The 22827-nt window shown below is 40.0% G+C and overlaps 5 protein-coding genes across 5 annotated transcripts; 2 read left to right on the top strand and 3 right to left on the bottom strand.

Moving 5' to 3' along the window:
* Positions 1-418: 418 nt before the first annotated feature.
* LOC126596472 (glycosyltransferase BC10-like) lies at positions 419-2708 on the top strand. Its single transcript, XM_050263069.1, has 2 exons — positions 419-1045; positions 1765-2708. The coding sequence occupies exons 1-2, from the start codon at positions 476-478 to the stop codon at positions 2410-2412; spliced, it is 1218 nt and encodes a 405-aa protein (XP_050119026.1). The 5' UTR covers positions 419-475; the 3' UTR covers positions 2413-2708.
* Positions 2709-4076: 1368 nt separating this feature from the next.
* LOC126596743 (glycosyltransferase BC10-like) lies at positions 4077-5120 on the top strand. Its single transcript, XM_050263414.1, has 2 exons — positions 4077-4409; positions 4473-5120. The coding sequence occupies exons 1-2, from the start codon at positions 4077-4079 to the stop codon at positions 5118-5120; spliced, it is 981 nt and encodes a 326-aa protein (XP_050119371.1).
* A 55-nt stretch (positions 5121-5175) lies between these two features.
* LOC126596465 (probable leucine-rich repeat receptor-like protein kinase At1g68400) lies at positions 5176-8771 on the bottom strand. The gene is made up of 2 exons (XM_050263059.1): positions 7362-8771; positions 5176-6005 (listed from the first exon to the last, which is right to left on the bottom strand). Exons 1-2 carry the CDS (start codon positions 8710-8712, stop codon positions 5326-5328), a joined length of 2031 nt encoding a protein of 676 aa, XP_050119016.1. The 5' UTR covers positions 8713-8771; the 3' UTR covers positions 5176-5325.
* Positions 8772-11801: 3030 nt separating this feature from the next.
* LOC126596466 (rust resistance kinase Lr10-like) lies at positions 11802-14918 on the bottom strand. The gene is made up of 3 exons (XM_050263060.1): positions 13573-14918; positions 13113-13151; positions 11802-12991 (listed from the first exon to the last, which is right to left on the bottom strand). The coding sequence occupies exons 1-3, from the start codon at positions 14291-14293 to the stop codon at positions 11874-11876; spliced, it is 1878 nt and encodes a 625-aa protein (XP_050119017.1). The 5' UTR covers positions 14294-14918; the 3' UTR covers positions 11802-11873.
* A 3222-nt stretch (positions 14919-18140) lies between these two features.
* On the bottom strand, positions 18141-21865 carry LOC126596469 (probable protein phosphatase 2C 15). The gene is made up of 9 exons (XM_050263066.1): positions 21205-21865; positions 20543-20958; positions 20005-20176; positions 19746-19899; positions 19596-19659; positions 19369-19476; positions 19139-19264; positions 18814-19046; positions 18141-18528 (listed from the first exon to the last, which is right to left on the bottom strand). Exons 2-9 carry the CDS (start codon positions 20747-20749, stop codon positions 18309-18311), a joined length of 1284 nt encoding a protein of 427 aa, XP_050119023.1. The 5' UTR covers positions 20750-20958; positions 21205-21865; the 3' UTR covers positions 18141-18308.
* Positions 21866-22827: the final 962 nt, after the last annotated feature.

Genomic DNA, 22827 nt, shown 5'->3' with positions numbered 1-22827 from the left:
TAAGAAAATACAATTAGGCATGCAATCATAGATTAACAACTAATTAACAATAAGCCCTCAATCTAAAATTACTAGGTAATCAATCTTTGTTTATGGTATGTGATTAAGCATCCTTTCACCCCAAAAAAAATCTCATTCGAGTTACAATATTGGTGAAATGGAATTCTCATTTCTGTAAATTTAATACAAAAGCAATACATTTTCCTTGATATGCGAAAAGTAAACTAAAATCTTGTGTTCGTATTTCATTGCAGACAGATCCCAATGGTAACCCCCCATGCCATCGTGAACTACAAAGTCGTCACAGCAGATAATTTCAAGGCCAAATCTTCATAACATGTGATATGTTTATGTTTCAGATTGCTTTGATTCTTAATCCCAAATTTTCTCAGCTCATCGTCTTATTTTTGTTGATTAATAGAGATTAATTATAACAAGTTTCTTAGAAACTTTTTATAATTATCTCTGTGTAAACATGAAGGCTCAAGATCCAAACTCTCCAATCTTTTTTCCAAAATCCTTCAATCTCCAACGCCACCTCCTCAATCTGCTCTCATATTTCCTGCTCTTCCTTTTCGGAGTAACCCTCGGAGTTTTACTTAGCAATCTCAATGACTTTTCATTTGGCCGTCTACAGTTCGCACAGCTCCCCTTCTCACCTATGTCACCTCCTCCTCCATCAAATATTTCAAGAACCCGAATGCCAAATGCAACCTCCCCAACAACATCTGTTTCGTCAAGTCCTCCTCGGACAGGGTTGAAGGACTATCTGAAGCCACCGAAGGCGTTCCACGACATGAACAATGCGGAACTGCTGTGGAGAGCTTCTATAACTCCGCGGATTCCTGAATATCCATTCCATTTTGTTCCAAAAGTTGCTTTCATGTTCTTGACAAAGGGCCCTGTTGTTTTGGCACCACTGTGGGAGAAGTTCTTTGCAGGGCATCAAGGTTTGTACTCAATTTATGTGCACTCAAGTCCATCCTACAATCACTCATCGTACACCGAAACTCCAGTTTTTGGTGGCCGGCGAATTCCAAGTCAGGTTAGTTTTTTTCCCCTTTTGTCTGCACTAAGTAAAAGCTATATTTCTGTGATTTTTTTTCAGAATTGAAATTATTACTCAAGTTTCATCACACAGACTATAAAACCACAGAAGCAAATTAACATTGTACTGCCTACCTTTACAACCTCCGCATTTTTTGGAGTAAAATTTTATAAGAAGTCGCCAACTTTCAAATTTTCACAGTTTTTTATTTGTTACTGTCTGTGCTCTGTTAAATTGATGGCATGACAGATGTGGAATCTGTGTTTGGGTTAGTATTAGCCACGCTAACCGCAATAAGACTAAAACCGTGCAATTAAATATCATATATAGTGTAACGAAGCATAAATTGAGGTGAAGACGAGACTTTGTGATATTTATTTTTTGATCCATAGTTGACTTCCACATTAGCTCAAGGTGAGCTCCATGTATGTCAGATCATTAGTTTAATTAAACGATCATACAATCAGATAACTATAAATCATAAATTGTTAAGATTTTAGACCTGATAGTACGACGTGAAAAAATTGAATTCATACGGTCCATTTTAAAACTGACTTTTGACGGTGTAAAATGTAGTTAAATATAACCAATGAATGTTAATAACTATATTGTAAAGCCAGTTTGTTTCTGAATTGTAATTCTCAATAATTTCCACAATATAGGTGGCTGCCAATTGTTCTCACTATTTTCTGTTCAACAACATGTACTAATTGCAGGAAGTAGACTGGGGGAAGGTGAGCCTGATCGCGGCAGAGCGCCTCCTCCTGGCGAATGCTCTTCTCGACATCTCAAACCAGCGTTTTGTTCTGCTCTCAGAATCATGCATTCCCCTCTATAACTTCTCCACTGTCTACTCCTACCTCATGAACTCCACCCAAACTTTCGTCGAGGTCTTTGACGATCCCAGTGGAGTAGGACGCGGCCGGTATGAACTGAGTGACTACCGGGGAATCACAATAGATCAGTGGCGAAAAGGGTCGCAGTGGTTCCAGGCTGATCGAGACCTAGCCCTTGAATTCGTATCGGATCGAATATACTTCCCAGTGTTCATGAAATGCAAAGGCTACTGTTTCGCCGATGAACATTATTTGCCAACGTTTGTGTACATAAAATTTGGAGCAAAGAATGCAAATAGGACGTTGACCTGGGTTGACTGGGAAAAGGGTGGCCCACACCCTACGGAGTACGCGAGCGAAAATGTGACGGCGGTGCTTTTGAGTGGCCTGAGGAATGGTTTTGGTCGGAAATGTGAATACAATGGGAGGAGTACAGATGTTTGTTTCTTATTCGCCAGGAAGTTCCCGCCAACTGCTTTGGATAACCTGCTGAAGTTTGCACCGGAGATCATGCACTTCAACACATAGATATTCTGACTACTGTACTCATATTACTGCTTCACGGAAGAAACAGAAGGGAAACAAATAGAGAAAGGAGTAAGAGGGAAAGGGAAGAGTTGCAATAGATTATCCATTGTGAAATTCTTGTATTCTTCAATAGATCTTGCGAGAACAGACACACAATCGTTGCGCTTCCGTTGCGATTTTGAGTTTCATGATCTTCTAGATTCCAGGTAAATAGGTTGCGAGAAAAGACACAATCGTTGCGCTCACTGGTAAAATGGTTCCTTTGTTTTTGGTCTGCAATGAAGCACCTCGCACCAAAAATAATTTATGGTTAAGAGTAAAAATAATGGTGATATGGACTTCTCATCTCTATAACTTCAACACAAAGCAATACATTTTACCTTGCATACAAAAATGAACCCAAACACTCCGTTTTCCGTTGCAGAAAGGTCGATCGTAACGCAAAAGGAGAGTTTTGTGCAGCCACTTACAGAAGACACAAAATATAAGTAAGATATATAGCTAGAGCCTAGAAGGACATATGTCTTCAGTCTCTTGTTCTCTGAAATGATGAAGGGTCCAGATTCAAATCCAGTAAAGTAGTTTCCCAAACTCTTTGGCGTCCAATACAACCTCCTCAATCCGCTTTCTTATTTCTTTCTATGTTTTTGCGGTTTAACCCTTGGAATTGCACTTAGCAATCAGAAAGACTTCCAATTATCCTTTCCAGCTATCTCCTATACTTATACCCTCACTACTTCACAAATGATAATCCCAAATGTAACAGCCGCAACATGCAATACGAGCCGAACATTTACAGCCAAACCTCACATATTGTAGGATTTACGGACTATCTAAAGCCACCAAAGGCGTTTCACGACATGAACGTTGAAGAACTGCTATGGAGAGCTTCAATGAGTCCTAGGATTCGCGGACATCCATTCCATCTTGTTCCCAAGGTTGCTTTTATGTTCTTAGCAACAAAACAAACAAGCAATGTGAAGCAACTTGTCCAGACACCTAATTAGGTTGCAATTAGGCAATGTAATCGTAGACTAACAACAAACAATAAGCCCTCTAACTAAAATATATTATTGGTAATCAATCTTATTTGTGTTTGGTTTGAAATGAAGCAACCTTGCAACAACAAAAATTCAGATAAAGTAAAATTAACGGTGAAATGAAATTTTCATCTCTGTAAATTTACCGCAAACAAATCCATTTTCCTTGAAACGAAAAAATTAACTGAAACACTCCTTTCCCCGTTGCAGAAAGGTTGATCGCAATGCAAAGATGCGCAGCTACAACTATATTAAGGGAGATCTCTTCACATCAAATCTCGTCTCTCTTGTGATTCTCCAAAACGATGGCTCGTCAAGATCGAAACCCTACCAGCTTGTTTACAAAAGTCTCGGATGTCCTGCTCTTTGTTGGTGGTTTTACCCTCGGGGTTGTACCTAGCAATCTCAAAGAATACTACCCATTGAATCCTCAGTTAGCCAGCCTACCCATCTCAGCTATCTCATCATCTCTTCCATCCAATATTCCTTCACAAATGCTAATGCCTGGTGTAACTTCGGCAGTGCAAAATTCAACTCCGAAACTGGAAAATGTAACGGCAGCCCCCCACAGCATCCAATTCTAATACGAGCCAAACCTTTGCATCCCAAATACGATCTAACAATATGAGCAAAATATGTGCAACCCAACCTAACATAACAGGAGGATATTTAAAGAAATATCTGAGGCCGCCAAAGGTGTTTCACGACATGAACGTCTCGGAATTGCTATGGAGAGCTTCGATGAGCCCTCGGATTCCCGAGTATCCAATCCATCTTGTTCCCAAGGTTGCTTTCATGTTCTTGACAAAGGGACCTGTTCATTTGGCCCTGTTATGGGAAAATTTCTTCAAAGGGCATCAAGGCTTGTACTCAATTTATGTGCACTCAAGTCCATCCTACGAGGCAGCATCGCATCCTGAAAGTCCGGTGTTTCATGAGCGAAGAATTCCTAGTCAGGTGATAAGTTTTTTGCTTGACTTGATCTTGTTACAATGTTCAGTCCTACAACATGTTTTGCAGGAAGTGGAATGGGGGAAGGCGAGCTTGATTGAGGCTGTGCGCCGCCTATTGGCGAATGCTCTTCTCAACATCTCAAACCAACATTTTGTTATCCTCTCAGAGACATGCATTCCCCTCTACAACTTTTCCACTGTCTACTCCTACCTCATCAACTCAACCCGAACTTTCGTAGAGGTCTTCGATGACCCAAGTTCGGTTGGACGTGGCCGGTACTATCTCAGCAACTACACGAGAATCACGGTAGATCAATGGAGAAAAGGGTGGGCGTGGTTTGCAATTGATAGAGAGGTTGCCATTGAATCCATCTCCGATCGAAAATACTTCCCGGAATTCCTCAAGTGCAAAGGCTATTGCTTTCCAGATGAACATTATTTGCCAACATTTGTGCACTTGAAATTTGCAGCAAGGAATGCAAATAGGACTTTGACCTGGGTTGACTGGAGCAAGGGCGGCCCACACCCGATGGAGTACAGGAGCCCGAACGTGACGGCGGCGCTTCTGAGTAGCCTGAGGAGTGGTTATGGTCGGAAATGTGAATACAATGAAAGGAGCACGGATGTTTGTTTCTTATTCGCCAGAAAGTTCATGCCTAATACTTTGGATAACCTGCTGAGACTTGCACCGCAGATCATGTATTTCAGCATATAGATTCAGATTGTTACATTTCCTTTTTGTTAACTCTAAATTAATTAAACGATTCCGATTTAAGCTCTATAAAATCGTTGCAATCGATGTAATTAAATTAGCACAAACGAAAATTTGAGATTAAATAAGCAGGCAAGGGAACTGAAGCCAACAAAACAAAACCCGTAGATTTACAACACAAGAACGTTAAAAATGGTTGGTGGTGCGATCACTGACTTGCTCCGCAAGTGTCCTCCGACAAGGCCGACGACTCGGACATGGATTCAAAGCCGGCCTCGTGACTCGGCGAACCAGACAGGCCCCGAATCTCGTCAATCATTTTCACCACCTGGCTCATCCTGGGACGTTGATCAGGCGAAGCGGCCGTACAAGCCATTGCAATCTGCAAAAGCCCCACCATCTCCTCCTCAATATCCTTGTACCTCATCAGCTCCAAGTCAAACACCTCCACCGTCCATTCTTCCCTGACCACAGACTGGACCCACCTGGGCAGGTCCACAAGCCCACCGAATCCTCCCCCGGACCCGCCATTATCCATCACAGAGGGACACTTCCCCGTGAGCAGCTCCAGCAGCAGAACACCAAAAGCGTACACGTCTGATTTCTGCGTCAACTTCCGACCGTCCAACGTCTCGGGAGCGCGGTAACCGCAAGATCGCGGAGCGGATGACGTGGAGGGCGGAGGAGGCACGAAAACGGAGAGTCCGAAGTCGGAGACTCGGGCGTTGCCAGTGTTGTCTAAGAGGATGTTGGTGGACTTGATGTTACCGTGGGTGAGCTTAAGCGGCCTGCACGAGTCGTGAATGCAGGCCAAGCCTCGAGCGGCTCCGGCTGCGATTTTCAGCCTCGTTGTCCAGTCCAGCGGAGTCCGACCGGGTCCACGGTTTCCTGTTCAAGTTAGCCATCGTTAGTTCACGATAATTACAACTAAGGACAATTACGTAAAAGCGTGGAGTGCAGCGGAGTTAGGCGCTTTTTGGTCATATTCAGAGCAGGAAAGAAGGAAAAGAAGGGAGCAAAAAACAAAGACAAAAGTAAAAGGAAAATAAAGACGGAAGTGGAGTTGACAGGACCGACAGTAAAACCCTAAATATATAATTACAAAAAAAGTAAACTGTCGATTTGCCCCCTAAACTTTCACCAAACTTTTGATTTCCCCCTAAACTTTTCGATTGGAAAATTTCCCCTGAACTAATTTTTTTAGCCAATTTGCCCCCTACCGTTAGTTTTTCAAACATTCCATCCAAATTTCTGTTAACTGAGATCATGTGCACAACATATGAGAGTAATTAAGTCATTTCACTCTTAAAAATGATTAAAAAACTGAAAATTTCCCTCTAATTCATATCCTCAATTTTATTTTTCACTCATTCCTATATATAAAAAATGACATACGGTGTTATTGTCTTCATGGCATGAACATTCTAGTAATTTTACATTATTAAAAAAAATGATTAAACAAAAACAGATCGAAGAAATGAAAAAAAAAAATACAAAAACCCCAGCCACCACCACTTCCTTTCCGCACCCCCATCACCCACCCCTACGACATCCTCCCCCTACCCTCATCTCCCTCAACCGTAACCCCACTCCCTGATTTGGCCCCACCCTCTGCTACCCCAATGACCCAACCCTCTTCCTGCATCACAAATCTCTCTCTCTCTCTCTCTTCCCACTTTCTTCGTTACTTGCATTGTTCGTAGAATAACAAATAGAGAGGGGAAGAAGGAGTCTCTATGTGTGGGAAGGGGGAGGACCGGATATGGTGGTTAATGGGTTTCAGGGGTGGGAGGAGGTGGTAATGGTGGGTACAAGGAGATCGGCGGTAGAGGTAAAAAATAGAAGGATTTTTTTTTTTTAAATTTATTTTCAGTTTTTTAATCATTTTTAAGAGTGAAATGACTTAACTACCCTCATATGTTGTGCACATAGTCTCACTTAACAGAAATTTGGATGGAATGTTTGAAAAACTAACGGTAGGGGCAAATTGGTTAAAAAAATTAGTTCAGGGGGAAATTTTCCAATCGAAAAGTTAAGGGAGAAATCGAAAGTTCGGTGAAAGTTTAGGGGGGCAAATCGACAGTTTACTCATTACAAAAAAGACCCTAAATTTGACCCCGTTTGACCTAAACGTACAGAAAACAAGGCACCAAATTGAAACCCAGAATTAAACTAATATTTGAAAAAGAACAAATTTCTTGGCAACCAAACAGAAATTAAGCAGGAAAACTGAAATAAAATTACCGTGGAGAACCCAGAACAGGCTGCCATTGGGCATGTAATCGTATACCAACAATTTCTCCTCCCTGGCGAAGTAATAAGCCCTCAAGCTCACAATGTTGGGATGGCTGAGCCGCCCCAGCACCGCCATGTGCTGCTCGAACTGAGTCTTCCCGCCAATCTGAGCATCCTTGAGCCTCTTAACCGCCACCACGTTGCCATCGTCGAGAACCGCCTTGTACGCCGTCCCGAACCCGCCCTTCCCCAGCATCTCCGCCGAGGCCCTGAGCAAGTCCTCGAGCTCGAAACGCTTCACTCCTTCGAAGAACACCATCCGACCCCGCTCGAACACTGGTTGGGCGGCGGAGTAGGGGCTCGACGAGTACACGATCTTCTCAGTTTCTAGAAGCTTCGAGCCGCCCTTGCCCTGCCGCATTTTGGCGCTGAAATTCCGCCAGAAGTAGCAGTACAGTAGCAGCGAAACCAGCACGAGAACCAAAGCGTCGCCAACTATAATGGCGATTAGAGCCTCCGGACTCATTTTCGCGCTACCACTTCGGTGAGGATTTCCCGATTTGTTCAGCGCTGAGTTCCCGGGTAACGAACTCGGCGACGACGCTACGACGGTTGGGTTAGCAGCAGGCATTACAGGAGACGCAATGGCTCCGTCAGATCCAGGCCGGGTCGGGTCGTTTGGTGTACCCTTGCAGCTCTGCATCGGAGACCCGCATAGACCCGGGTTTTGAGCGAAAGCAGTTATAGGGAAAGTCGTAAAGGACTTGGGTATTTCGCCGGTCAAACGGTTCGCAGACACATTGAGGTCCTGCAGATTCGGCAGGGTCAGACCCGAAATCGAACCGGATAAACGGTTCGCCTCGAGCCGGAGAGTGAGAAGATGGTTCAAATGGTTGACCGTTGCGGGAATCTCGCCGGATAAGTTATTGTAGGACAGATCGAGGCGGTAGAGACGGAAGAGAGAAGACACGGAGGCTGGAAAGTCGCCGGAGAGTTCGTTGTAGGAGAGGAATAAGAGTTTGAGGGTGGTGAAGTTGGAGAGGTCCGGAATGGGGCCGGAGAGGCGGTTACGCTTGAGGCTCAGAACTCGGAGCTGAGTTAGCGCGGTGAGTGGCTGGAACGAGCCGCGGAGGTCGAGGTTCTCGAGGACAAGTCGGGAGACTCGGTTGTTGGTGCAGGAGACGCCGGTCCAGGTGCACGGGTCAACGGAGGTGGAGTTCCAGGTGGTGAGCTTGTTGGATGCGTCCGACGTCGATTTGAATGATAGGAGAGGTTTGGTATCTGGATTCGAAGAGACGTGGAAAGCAGCGAAGAAGAAGCTCGTGAGGAGAAGAGTGGCCACGGCGGCCGTGGCTGCCATGGTCTCTCTGCAAGTGAGAGCAGAGAGAGTGAGTGAGGGAGACGAGTGAAATCTCTTGGGTATAAGTTTAATGAGGGTTGGTGGACCGTTGGTGTAATTTTTGGGAAGTAGAGGAGCTTCAATGTAATTTACCGTAAAATGACATGGATGCCCATGACCTTTCACTGCCAGGAGCCAGCGTGACAGTGTAACGTATAAAGCCGTGTAACGCGAGGACTTTATGTCGTTTCATATCACCTGATGGATTTCATACTCGGGGAATAGAGGGAGTGTGATGGGGGTTCATGGAATGGTATTTGTGTGCTGCCGTACATTAGCATTTCCTGATGGAGGAGGAGCGGACACGTGGGGACGTGGGTAGATTTATTCGGGCCCGCTCCGAGATCATACCAGAGGAGTGATTCTTGGCTTGTAAATCAAACGATCTTCCGTGCTCGCTCGTTCAAGTTTTAGAGCAAATCCACCCTTAAGGACTTTGTGTCAGCACCCAGCGCATTTATCCACTCAAATGAACAGTAATAGACTGGAGTGAATAGTAATAGGCCAAGGCATCTCCACCCCTAAAAAAATGCGCTGGTACCCAGCGCATTTATTTGGTGTGTTTTTTTTTTTAAGTTTATTTCGGATAAGATTTTTAACCAATTTCAGATAAAATTTCAAATAAACTTAAAAAAAAATACACACTAAAATAAAATTACATACTCATCAAATAAACTAAAAAAAAAACACACTAAAATGAAATTACATAAACTCATCAAATACACTTTATTCTTCAACCACAAGTTTTTTGGTATTTTTTTTTCACACAAAAAGTATATGAAAGCTTTGGTAGAAAGTGTAGAAAATATTGAAATGTGGTGTAAGGTGGAAGATGAGAGTTAGGTATTTATAGAAAAAATAAATAAATTTTTTTTAAAATTTTATGTATTTTTTAATATTTTTTCTGTATGTTTTAATAAATTTTAATTAGTTAATTAACGTGGACCGTTGATCTGTGATCGGACGGAATATTTTAAAAGTAAAATTTAAATTTTTTTTACCGTTGGAAATCCAACGGTCTAGAAAAACTAGCAGTTGGAAATCCAACGGATATAAGAATGCCACGTCGCTGATGGGATCCGGAGCACAAGTGGGCTGACAGCCCTGTCGGCTACTCGCGGCAGCGCCTGCGTGAAGCGCACGCGCCAGGCAAACTGCCCAGCTTCTTGCTCAGTCTGTTTTGGGCTGGGCTCTTGCCCAGCTCGGGCTGGGTACCAGTCAAATTGAGGGGTGGACTTGGTTGACAGGGTGCTGGCCCTGTTTTTCTCCTGGGTCCTGGGCAAATTCCACTCCGGTGGAATTGCTCTTAGGGTTTCACATGTTCCATTAAATGAGTCGTCGACTCAAATATGTTATTTATTTATAATTTACGATTCTTGTGGATTGACCATAACAGCCACGCTTGATTAATACGAGCACAGTTATGTATAGTCATGACAATAATCTGTTTAACAAAGATGATGTCTACAAGTTATACGATACACGGATGAGTTAAACTCGAAAATGGTTAGCCATTTTTGAACCGTTTTCCGGCTAAACCATGACGATTTAGTCATCGAGAAATGTATTATTCTCTTCGTCTCGTCAAGAAGTATGATTTTCGTTTTTGAATCACTCGATTTCGTTGAGTATTGAAGAAATTATGAACGTTTAAAGTTTACCTGGTTTCCGGCAAGTTTTCCAATTTTCCTGCGGACCAGTCACCTTTCATGCTATTTTCCGGCCATCTCCAACAACCATTGGGCTTTCAGTCATGTATAATCTTGTTCTGCACTTTCCTATATTCATTTTAATATATTATGGGTCGAATTTAGTTAAGAATTGATTGAGTTACGAAACTTTAAAAATTGCCCAAAGCGTTTTTAACAGAATGACCAAAATTATGGATGATGGACAATCTTAATGACTATTTCTATTGATTTTCAATCTCAATAACTATTTCTATTGATTATGCAAGTTTTAGAGACCATTTTGACTATTTAGCCTTTTAATTTTAACCAATTTTATATTGATTCAAGAGTTGTCTTAGTCAAACAACTTTACTAAAGATTTGTCTCAAAAGTAAGAATAAAATCAATCTATCATTTCTTGCTTAAGGTTACTACATTGCGTGCTTTCACATATGATATTGATAAAGTGCCTTAAAATGAAATTGGATTCTCTCTCGTTCCTTTTCTCCTCCTCTCCCTCCCCTTCTCTTCTCTCTCGGTTTTCTCTCTTTTTTCAGAGAAGATAAAACAAGATGATGGTGTGAATTATTCTTGAGCGTTCGAATAAGAGTGATGGAGAGAAGAGAATCAGATCCATTAAAATATGATTTGTTAATGATATGGCATGTGCATTTCAAAAATACTAGCAAAACACAAATTTCATGAAAACTCATGATAGCCGTGTGTGGCTTGTTGATATAACTTTGATGTTCACATGTCCAAATGTAGGTTATGTTATCAAAAGTAGCATCAATCGATTGTTAATTCGTTTTACTTTGGAGCCATATCGTTGATTGTTTAGTTCTAAAGTAGGATCTGATAGTAGAAATGAATACTTTAATGTCTTTTTATGTGTAGAGTGGGCGAGGTTGAAGGAAGCATAATATACAGCGACTTTTCAAGTAATGGGGTATTGCCCATTCACTCATTGCCAAAGGTGCTCCAAAAATCTTGAAATTCAACACGACTCCAATTCTCTTCACTGTTTGTCAAAATACATTCACGTGGCTTCGCAAGAACTGCTCCATCTACTCGATCATTCCATTCGTGACAACATCAAATTTTGCACAATAAGTTGGATCCCAGCTTTAGCTGTATGGTAGAAAACTTTCAACACGAAATAATTGTTTTCACCTTTTTTATTTGACAAAATTATTCTAAAATGCTTTGATTTATGGAGAAGTGGATTTGAACTTTGGCGCAAGGGAGATGAAACAAGCACACTGCCTTGGTCAACTGGTCTGATCCACAAATGCAAATGTTTCACATTACTAATATATATATATATATATATATATATATATATATATATATATATATAAACCAAAAAAACAAAACAACCATGAAAGGCATGCTTCATTATTTAGATTGCCTCAGAAAAACATAGATTTGTTCAAGCAAAATACAGGGTTTTTACTTTATTGATACCAATGCGGTAGAAGAATCTGCTGGGGATTTTGGAGGAGAAGACAAGTAAGGTTTGGGAGGTATCTGCAACAAATCAACACTCCCTTCCAACATATCTATCACTTCCTTCATTGCTGGCCGATTTAAAGGATCAGTTTGTATGCACCACAAGCTCACTATGATCATCTTCCTCGCTCTTGCTTTGTCTTCCTCATTTGCTACACTCTGCAGCCCAAGCTCTTCGTCCAGTTCAAGACGCTTGTAAATCCAATGTGGAAAATATATTTCACTTGTATTTTCAGCTTCAGCGTCGATGTTCCTTCTTCCTCCAACCATCTCTAAAAGCATCATTCCATAGCTGTACACATCCGACTTATGTGAGACATTTCCAAAGTTTCTAGAAAATACTTCTGGAGCAATGTAACCTGCTGTACCTCTAGCGCCCAACATCGAGACAATACTCTCTTTCCTGTTGCATATTTTGGCAAGGCCAAAATCCGAGATTTTTGGCGTGAAGTTTTCATCGAGAAGAATGTTGTGAGGCTTGATGTCGAAATGCAAAATTCTTGTGTTGCAACCACGATGTAAATACTCCAAGCCTCGAGCAACGCCAAGTGAAATTTGATCCAATGCTTCCCATCCCAAGTGATCATGACCTATATTGGGAGTATTTGAATCAAATATGAATTTCTCTAGGGATCCATTAGGCATGAATTCATAGATGAGAGCTCTTTTGGAACCCTCAAAACAAAAGCCTAACAAGGAGACGACGTTGACATGGGAAGTTCTACTAATGGCTGCCACTTCATTCATAAATTCTTCTCCATCTCCTGTTAGTTTGGTCAAGACCTTCACTGCTACAAGACAGCCGTCCTTTAACTTTCCTTTGTAAACAGCACCATAGCCTCCACGTCCTAATTTTTCTTTGAAGGAGTTGGTCATGTTCTTGACCTCCAAATAGCTATACCTTCGGACTTGAAGCGGCCCGTAGCTCCTTAGAAAGGCCTCTACAATTTGACGATTTTGGTTTTGCTTCTTCCAAAAGAAAAGCAATCTGTATGATGACAACTTTCTTCTTAAGCAGCAAGCAATAACGATTAGAATTATGAGACCAGCAACTGCACCTGATGAATATACGGTGAATACGATGATTTATTCGATCGAATGGTAGCCATTGCGGACATGCTATAAACCTTATTACAACACATAAACTTAGAAAAACTAATCTAAGCAAGTTATAATTACCTATTGCGAATTTAGCGACTAAGTTTCCAGTTCCAGGTCCTGCACAATGATCATTATCTCATATCATAATCAAAAACCAAATTTAAAATTTTGGTTAGGACAACTAGATTAATACAGAATTACACACACTACCAATAAGATTATGTGACTAAGTTTCAAATAGTTTTTATCACAAATAATCATGAAGGATATTTTTCACGTTAAATCGTGATGATGTAGAGGTTCAGATTGACTTCACGGACCATCTTCTTCGTTAATATTTGATTAGAGGTGGCTATATTCAACCCTCCAGCCAGCAGCCGCCCTTAAAAAAAAAGAGGTTAATGCATGCATAACAATCATTTAATACTTGTGTGTTTCGATAAAATGTTTCCTGTTTCTAAGAGTTATATCCTTTGAAGAAAGGAATCGGATTATCGCACGTCAGAGAAAGAAAGAAAGGTCATGTAAATGTATATACCTTTGGTGCATTTAAATTTTCCCTTTTCAACCACGCATTCACCTTTTCTTTTATAACATCGATAACATTCTGTTGTTAACACTTCGAGGGAAAACTCAGCAGTCAATGAAGGGGGCGAGTTGGGTTGAGGCGGAGACAGATGAATGGGGACCTGAAAGGTTGTACACTCTGGCTCTGGCCACGGGGGGCTCTGTAAACTACTGTTAAATGGATCTATATAATAAATAGGGGAAGCATTCTTGCAGTCTTTATTAAGTTGTGGATAAGGATTTTTGTCTAAGATAGTGTTACATTTGAAAAGGGTCAGATTGTGTGTGACTAAAAAAACGTGACCGATTGGAGAAGGGCCGGGAAGACTCAAGTTGTAGAAAACTCCTTCATCGCAGCGATCCTTTTCTAAGCGACCGGCAAGTTCTCTGTCTTTGATCCTAATCGAAGTTGATACATGAGACCGAACAAGGCTTCTGTTGGCCAAAGAGCCTTCGAATTCATGCCAGTATCCTCCCTCTTTCAATTGAATTTTTGGCCGTTCGGGGTCTGTACAATTGACTGTGAACAATCCGCATATAGGAGGATCTCCCACGTTTTTGAAGGGGAAGCTGATTTTGCCTACTGAGCTACTGCAGAAGTGGACTTGACAATGTTCTTCTGGATATCCAGCAGAGTGCAAAACCACAAGGTGAGCAAGAACGGCGAGAATAAACAAAGCCACCGGAGCCATCCGAAGATTCCGAGCTGATCAACAAGAAGAAAGCGCCGCAAAGGAAGAACAATAAGAAAATCTACTCCTCCTCTTCAGAACAAGAGTGTTGAATTGTTTAGAGGTTCAGAATTCTTTGTTTGCAATATATTAAGGAAATTGGCTGTTTAACACGCCAGTTGACTTGGAAATTAGGAGACGGAAGACTTGTGGAAACTAACCATGTAAAACAGTTGCTTGATACACACTGTTTGATTGGTTGGCTTAAAGACTTCCATGGCCTATTAGGGAAGTTTCCTTCCCACTTCCCCAATGACCAGCTCCAGAAAGACTTTGACCCCTTGACTCTTCAACCATTCTCGTCACGATGATACTATTCAAAAATCCTCGAAACTCCTCTGAACCACACACATTACGGAAAGGATCGACTGTTCAGTGTTCACCCGTAGCGTCGTGAAACATGATTGGTCTTTCGTGTCCGGCCCGTCTCGCTTTAGGCGGCCACAAGTTGTGGGGACGCTGCAGTTTTGGTAGTAAGAGTCCACTGCAAATGCTGGGGTTTCTGATGAGAGAAGGAAGATCAGAATGAAGATGCAGAGGTTTTGATTCATTGTAAATTTGAGAGAGAGAGAGAGAGAGAGATGAGAGCGAATTACAGTACAGTAATAAGGTTGAGATGTTGGAAGGTGAGTAGAAAATGTGAGTAGAAAATTTGCATACTTTTCATTCCTCGGTCATAAAACATATCGGGGATACACGGCAAATACCAAAATTTGCATACTTTTCATTCCTTGGTCAATGGCCAAATGAGCAATAATGTGAGCAGAAAATGTCTTCATTTTAGAGATTGGCTTGTTTAGTACTTAGGATTGAATTTTAATGGATAATTTTCTAATATCAAGGCATACTGAAGGTATAAATAATTTTTTTTTTTACATAAAACGGAATAGAAAATGATTAGGTATGAAAAAAACTCATCCCTCCTAATCCTCTCATTTGAAATTAGAGAATTATCCACTCCAATCTTATCCTCCATAGTGCCTTGAAATTAGATAATTGTCTATTCCAATCTTATCCTTCATACCAAACAAGACTTCAATATTAAATTTAAGATAATATTGGTTTGGACATGAATTTGCAATAGGTCCTAATGATCTTGTTATAAAATGAAATATTTGCTCACATGTCATGATTAACTAATCATATGCAGATGGTTTTTTATTTTTTTTTTGGGATAAATCAAACCCTCTGCTCTTTCCTTTTTGGTGCTAAAATCGTCTGATCTTTCTTGCTCCTAATATAGAAAAAAAGAAAAATGAAATGCATAATATAGAGCTGCTCATAATTTGTTCAAGTAAAACACAAGGTTTCTAGTTTTTACTTTATTGATACCAGCGTGGTAGAAGAATATGCGAGAGATCTCGGAGGAGAATAAAAGTAAGGGTTGGGTGGTATCTGCAACGAATCAACAAACCCTTCCAATATCTGTCACTTCTTTCATCGCTGGCCGGTTTGAAGAATCAGTTTATATCTTCCTCGTTCTCACTTTGTCTTCTTCGTTCCTAACACTCTGCAGACCAATTTCTTCGTCCAATTCAAGTTGTCGAAAACTTCATTGTTGCAGGAATTTCTTCCAAAGTGCTCCCGCAGCTGTGTTTTTGATTAAAATCGAAGATGATAGGGGGCCTTCAAATTCATGCATGTGTCCTCCCTCTTTCAGTTGGATACTCGGATGAAGTTGGTCAGAACAATCAACAGTGAACAATCCGCATTCAGGAGGATGTGTCCTGCTTTTGAAGGGGAAGCGGATATTGCCATCTCATTACTTGTTCGGCGGAGTAAAGAGCCAGAGGCACAGAGTGAGCGAGAACAGAGAAAAGAAACAGAGCCCTTCTGTTGTGTGTTAACAACAATACAATAGCAATAGCAACTCAAGGCACTTGGATAACTGATAGGATTTTTACCACCTGCAAAAGTAAAGATAAAAATACTTTTAAGAGAATAAGGTAATTACAGTATACACAGCTTAAACAAGTTCATTCTCCACAAAAAATAAATAAATAATTTGTATTTAAACTAATTCTTAATTAACTATTTAAAACAAGGTTTGAAAAAGATTAATTTTATGACTTAAAATAATATAAACGAATTTAAGAAAAACAATTTAAAAATTCAACTAGAAAACAATCTAAAGAAAACCAATTTGAAAATAAATGTTTTGAAAGAACAGTAATAGAAAAGGCCCTAGGGTTCCGCACTTTTGCCTACTATTTCGGAATAATTAAAAAAAAAGTAAAGAACTAGGAAATAATGAAGCATTCTTACTGGTAATAACCTTCGTAAATATTCAACTTAGATAATGAACGTGTTCTTACTGGTAAGAAGCTGTGTAAATATTCAACTCAGATATTGAACGTGTTCTTACCGATAAGAACACGAGTAAATATTCATCTCAAGTATTGAACGTGTTCTTACCGGTAAGAACATGTGTAAATATTCAGCTCAGATATGGAACGTGTTTTTACCGGTAAGAAGCTGTGGAAATAAAAGATGCATGCCATGACTTGTCTTGACACTAACCCTCGCATCGTGGTGTGCCAAAACATCGTTGTTGGCATGCGATGACATGTCATGGCATGCATTTTGCTAACGTTTTGCATGCTTGGCATGACTTGTCTTAACACGGTAACCTTCACATCGTTGGACATAATTTTTTCATTTTTGTCCTAATAGTTCCTTGAAATTAGAGAATTATCCGTTCCAATCTTATCCTCCATACCGAACGAGGCTTCAACATTAAATTTAAGATACGGTTGGATTGGACATGAATTTGCAATAGACCCCAATGATCTTGTCATAAAATGCACATGACATGATAAAACTGATCATAGCTTCATTGTCATCCCTGTGATTCTGTGAATTGCTTGCTTGCCAAGTCTTGTTTATTTGCTTGTTCCTGAGTGGACTGCAGAATGTAGATGGTTTTTTTGGGGGATAAAACCCTCTGCTTTTTTTTTTCTCCTTTTTTTTGGGTGCTAAAAGCCTAAAACCGTATGATCTTTGGAGGAGAAGGCAAGTGAGGCTTGGATGGTTTATGCAATGAATCAATACTCCCTTCCAACATATCTATACTTCTTTCATCGCTGGCTGGTTTGAAGGATCAGTTTATATGCACCACAAGCTCTCTAAGATCATCTTCCTCGCTCTTACTTTGTCTTCTTCGTTCCTAACACTCTGCAAACGAATTTCTTCATCCAATTCGAGTCGTCGAAAACTTCATCCTCGCAGGAATTTCTTCCAAAGTGCTCCTGCAGCCGTGTTTTTGATAAAAATCGAAGATCATAAAGGGCCTTCGAATTCATGCCAGTATCCTCCCTCTTTCAGTTGAATCCTCGGACGAAGTTGGTCAGAACAATCAACAGTGAACAATCCGCATTCAGGAGGATGTGTCCTGCTTTTGAAGGGAGAGAGAGAACAGAGAAAGGAAACAGAGCCATTCTGTTGTGTGTTAACAATACAATACAATAGCAATAGCAACTCAAGGCTTTTGGATAACCTACTTGTATTATTTCTTCACAGCATATATTATTGATTCAAAGACTCGCATACAATATAGAATCAAGACCTAACTTGGAAAATTCAGTTGTACAATATAGAAGTAATTTTCGCACTTTCCCTTTCTCCCCCTGTGCGCTTTCGTGTTTCTCTGTTTTTCTAGCCTTAGGATTGAACAAATCAAAAGAAAATCACTTCCGTTCATTTGTTAATTTACTTTTAGTAACGATTATTGTATTCGAGTTCGACACACTTTTGTTTTGCCCAATACGCCGACAAAATAGAATCGAAAGAGGTTTCCTTGCACAAGACCTTCCTCAACTTCTACAACTCATTCCAAATTACTTATCAAATTTATATATACATTTCATGTATCACTAAAGTAAAGATTCAAACAATATTGGCTGGCCTACGAAGACGGATTACCAAACAAAGGGAATAAAGGGTTAAAAGAATGGTGGCGAAACAATGCACAAGCTACCTATGCTACTCTGACTCCGCTAGGGCGTTTTCCTTCCATGGCATCCTTCTTGTTACGACAATCAGAACAGAGGAACGGCCCTTGCCAAGGCTTTGAACTGGTTGAGAAGATAGAACCCGCGTGAACCGATATGCCCTCGCTCGGTGCAAGGTCAACTTGGCATACAGCACACATGAACAGCCCAGATGTTGATTGTGGTGTGCACTCATCGCTGCCCAACCTGCAACACATTTGACATTGATAATCATTTCCAGGTGCAACCAAATACACGATACCAAAATACCACATTTCACAAGAAGCCAACCCGCAATTTGAACTTGCAACTCAACAATAAGGTTTATGATACCTATATATGAAACTCCACTTCGATATGCTATACAAGACTAAAACTAATGACATCATTGAAAATTTTCTTTTCCAATTTTAGTAGACAAGCGGAGTGTGAAACTCTTCCAAGAAACTTTGCATCGAATCAACTAACTTGAGTGAAGAGTGAATCAACTACCTTTCAGCAAGCATAGCAGACCCTTCTTCAAATAACTCCTCAACAATACCCACAGCCGATAGCTTCTTGGATAGTTTATTAGCAGAGGCACGCGATTTCTTTCTGAAAAACAGGGTCCTAAACTTGTTAATCTTTTTTGGCGGAGTTGAAGGCTCTACCGTAGTATCAGGAGGGATTATGTCAACAACTATGCAGGTTGTATCATCCTTTAGACCCCTTGACCTTAATGCCTCCTACAACACAATCCATCATCAATAAGAAAGAGTTCCAGCCTTTGAGATTATACATGCATATTGCAAGAAAAAGGCCAAGTAGTTCAAACAACCTTCACAACTTGTCTGGCAGCAAGTTCAGCTGGCAACCCACGGCAAGACTGTGCTGCCATTTCGGAAGATATAGCATCCCAGATGCCATCCGAAGCAATTATAAGCCTCCCACCGGCATTTGATAGCTTTTAAAACAATATAAGAATGTTAGCTTTCAGGCTAAACAATACTTGGCCTTGAATTTAATAAAACCAAGTTAAAAATTTAATTTCCACGTAGAGGAAGATACCTTGACTTGTTTCACATATGGTATTGGAACTATAAACTCCCCAACATCCATGTCTCCAATTGACCTAGAAAGGCATAACCCCCCTGGCCAACAACGGAGGGGACCAATCTGTAAATGTCAAGCAACACATATTACACAATGAAAACCATATTTTAATTAAAACTCAGCCACAGAAGTATCCCTTTCTTTGTTTTCGTCAGGGAAAAAAAAGATCTAAAAGCACTCACCTCTGCACCACCAACAATGCTCAACCTCCCAACTTCCCCACCACTTGCAGCAACACGCTCCCTCCTACAATTACAAATCAGATATTCAATTAGCAAATCCAGGGAACGGTAAAATTAGAGGAATGTTATCAGATTTCAGTAGATACATACTCCTCTACATTTTCTTCAAGTCTGTGATCAACAGTTAAGGTGGAAACAGCACCACCCTGAGTATCTAAGATACAACGGGAGTCTCCTACTGATGCAACTGTCACGGTCCATCCATCAACTATTACAAAGGTAGCTGTTGTTCCAGACGTTTCACCTGGCGACAATAATAAGAGTAGAAAGAATTAGTACGTATGTGCTGAAAAATATGAGGAAAAAACAGAAAGAAGAACAAAGACTAAGCAAGTTGCAAATTCCACACCTCTGCTCTGGAAATCCTTGTCAGTCTTCACAAACCCAGCAACCAAGGCTCGAGGTAAAGCTTGGAGCCACTCCTCCCTTCCTAGCCCACGGGGAATAGCACCCAACACATGCTTTAACAAATTCTCCCTTGTATATACTGCTGCAGCATTTCCATTGTGCCCATCAAAGATCTGACAATCAGTAAAAGAACGGTGACTATTATTCCTGATTTGCAGCATATTTGATAGCTAAAGGAAATTGGTTTGAGCACACGGATTCATTCCATAATCTAAAACCAATAGTACATGAAATTTTCGAAAAATATCTCGTTCACTGCCTATGTTGGAAGGGAACAAACTAATATAGTCCGGATAAAAAATTTACAGTGAACAAGACAGGAGACTAAGGAACTAAATGATTAGATTTAGAGCATAGAGGTGAGCACTGATATGTAGTATTCAACTTTTGGGACATTCACCATGGTACAACAACATAACAGAGCTAAGTTGCCAAGCTCTGGCTCTATAATCTAGCAAATATAAGAGACTCGGGCTTACCGCAAATGCGGTGAATGCTGCTGAAGAATTCCCGGGTACTCGCTGACCATCAGTCTTGATCAGGAAATAATCCTCCCCTTTCCTGGATTGAGCTGCATGCCCATATCTGACAGTTGGCTTCTCCATCTTCTCACTCTTCAGCTCTCTGCTGATCAATGCAGCCAGAGGCACCATATTATGACGCTGACGCCTATCTCCGGACGCCATAACTACCTCACCGCTGTGTTTGCCGGAGGCCCAAGACCTTCAAACTATCTAACTCGTTTTTCCTCAATAGCATACTAATGCAAAACACCTAAAAGATCCTACAATTTTTCGTAATCAATGGCCTCAAAACCCACGAACTTCTTTGCACAAACAGCTCAAAGTCCAATCCTAACAACGAAAGATCGAATCTTTCACAATCAACAACTGATCTGCATTTATCATAAGACAAAACAAAGAACAACGTCAACAGATTGGTTATATCAACAACCATATGCTGTCTCACTTGCCGACATATGTAAGTAAAACAAAACGGGAAAGGTTACATCTTGGATATTCCATCATTTGGCAACCGAAATCATACAAAACAGAAGTAAAACGTCACTAATAAGCATGTATTCAGCTAACCCAGAAGACAAAGAACTGAAATTTACGTTTTATTCTACATTTTTTCTCACCTTTTCTTGTTCGTAATTTATCGGCAACCAAACAGATGAACAAAGATTCCAAGCGACAGGAAAGAGAATGTCTGACTGAGAAACCAAAGCAGATCCGATTGCGACAGTAATAAGCAACGCCGACGACTACGACAACACCAGAAGAAAGAAATCACGCAATAAATAAATCAAGGCGGTGGCGCAACGCGTTTTGGTGACGAGGTATGAACTGTAAGACCCATTAATCAAATCAAACACCCCCAAATCCTTAATCTTCCGATTAAAAAATTGAACCTTGAATTCATGCGAGTCAGCAGCAGCTTCACAACCTTTTCCTTCCCACCGAACACCCACGATTATTTAAAAAAAAATCCAAACTTTATGGGGTGAAAAAGAAATGGCAGAGAAATTGGTGGCAAAAAAGCAAACTATTTTGATCGAAATTCTAAAGATAAATTGCAGAAAAGTGGTACGGCTGACTATGAAGCAACGCATCCATAAACCCACATCTTGCTTCTGAAAAAAGTCGGTTTCTTTATTTCTCCGAAACCAATTTGTTTTTCCCCAAAAGCAAAAAGCCAAAAGCAAGAGGCTTTTATTTTTTTCCCGGGAAAAAAGTTCACTAGTGTGGAGGGGATACAAAAGAGAGATTTGGGTCCGCATAGAAATTATGTTGGTTGTTTGTGATTGCTCTAAAAACAGGGGATCACAAGGTTGGTCGTTTACCTAACAGATCTTGCAGGAGAGTTTTCCGGGAAATTATTGTTAAGCTAATCAATGTTAAGAGCATTTGGTGCACCTATTTTCACAGTTTAGGATATTTACTTATCTGTGAGTGAAAGATCCAATAGTATCTCTACTTATTCTTAAGGGATAATAGATTTTTCAGTATGTCGAAAACGATTTGATATACAATTATAATAAGAAAATGGAGTAATTAGGTTTTCATCCTTATTTTTACTACTCTATTGATTAAAACCTTATTACTTTTCAATTTTTGATCAAGGTCATTTGTATTAATAATATCATTAATTATTTCAATAATAAAATATTTTTTATTTCTAAATATATTCATTTAATATTAAAAATATTACAATTAGTATATTTATATTTATGGCTAAATTTTTTATCATATATTTTTATTTTTAGTTTGTACCCATTTTTAATTTGCAACCCTTTTTTAATTTGTACCAATTTTCCTTTCAGTTTTAATTTGTACCCATATATTAATTTCTTTTTGTGCCTATATTTTTTAAAGTTTTATTTGTATTGTACCCTTATTTTTTTATTTATTTGTACCCATTTTTATTTTTGCTAAATGTACCCATTTTGAAGAATGTACCCATGTTTTGATACAATAATTTTTTGGTTATTTTTTATGAATGTACCCATGTTTACACACACACACAATAGTATATTTATATTTTAATATTTTTAATCCCACAAATTATGGTTTTTTATTTAAAATCTCATTACTATAAACAACTATAAATTTTAATTTTTAATTTAAAAAATATAGTAACGTACATAGAAATAAATTATCAATTAATTTCAGGGACTTGGATCAAAAATTGAAAACCAATAAGGTTTCAGTCAAAGACTATTCATAACTAGGGACCGCATCCAAAGTCTCCCTAAGAAAAT

The sequence above is a fragment of the Malus sylvestris genome, chromosome 13 (assembly GCF_916048215.2).
Source record: "Malus sylvestris chromosome 13, drMalSylv7.2, whole genome shotgun sequence".
NCBI lineage: Eukaryota > Viridiplantae > Streptophyta > Magnoliopsida > Rosales > Rosaceae > Malus > Malus sylvestris.
This window is presented reverse-complemented; position numbering and strand designations above follow the sequence as displayed.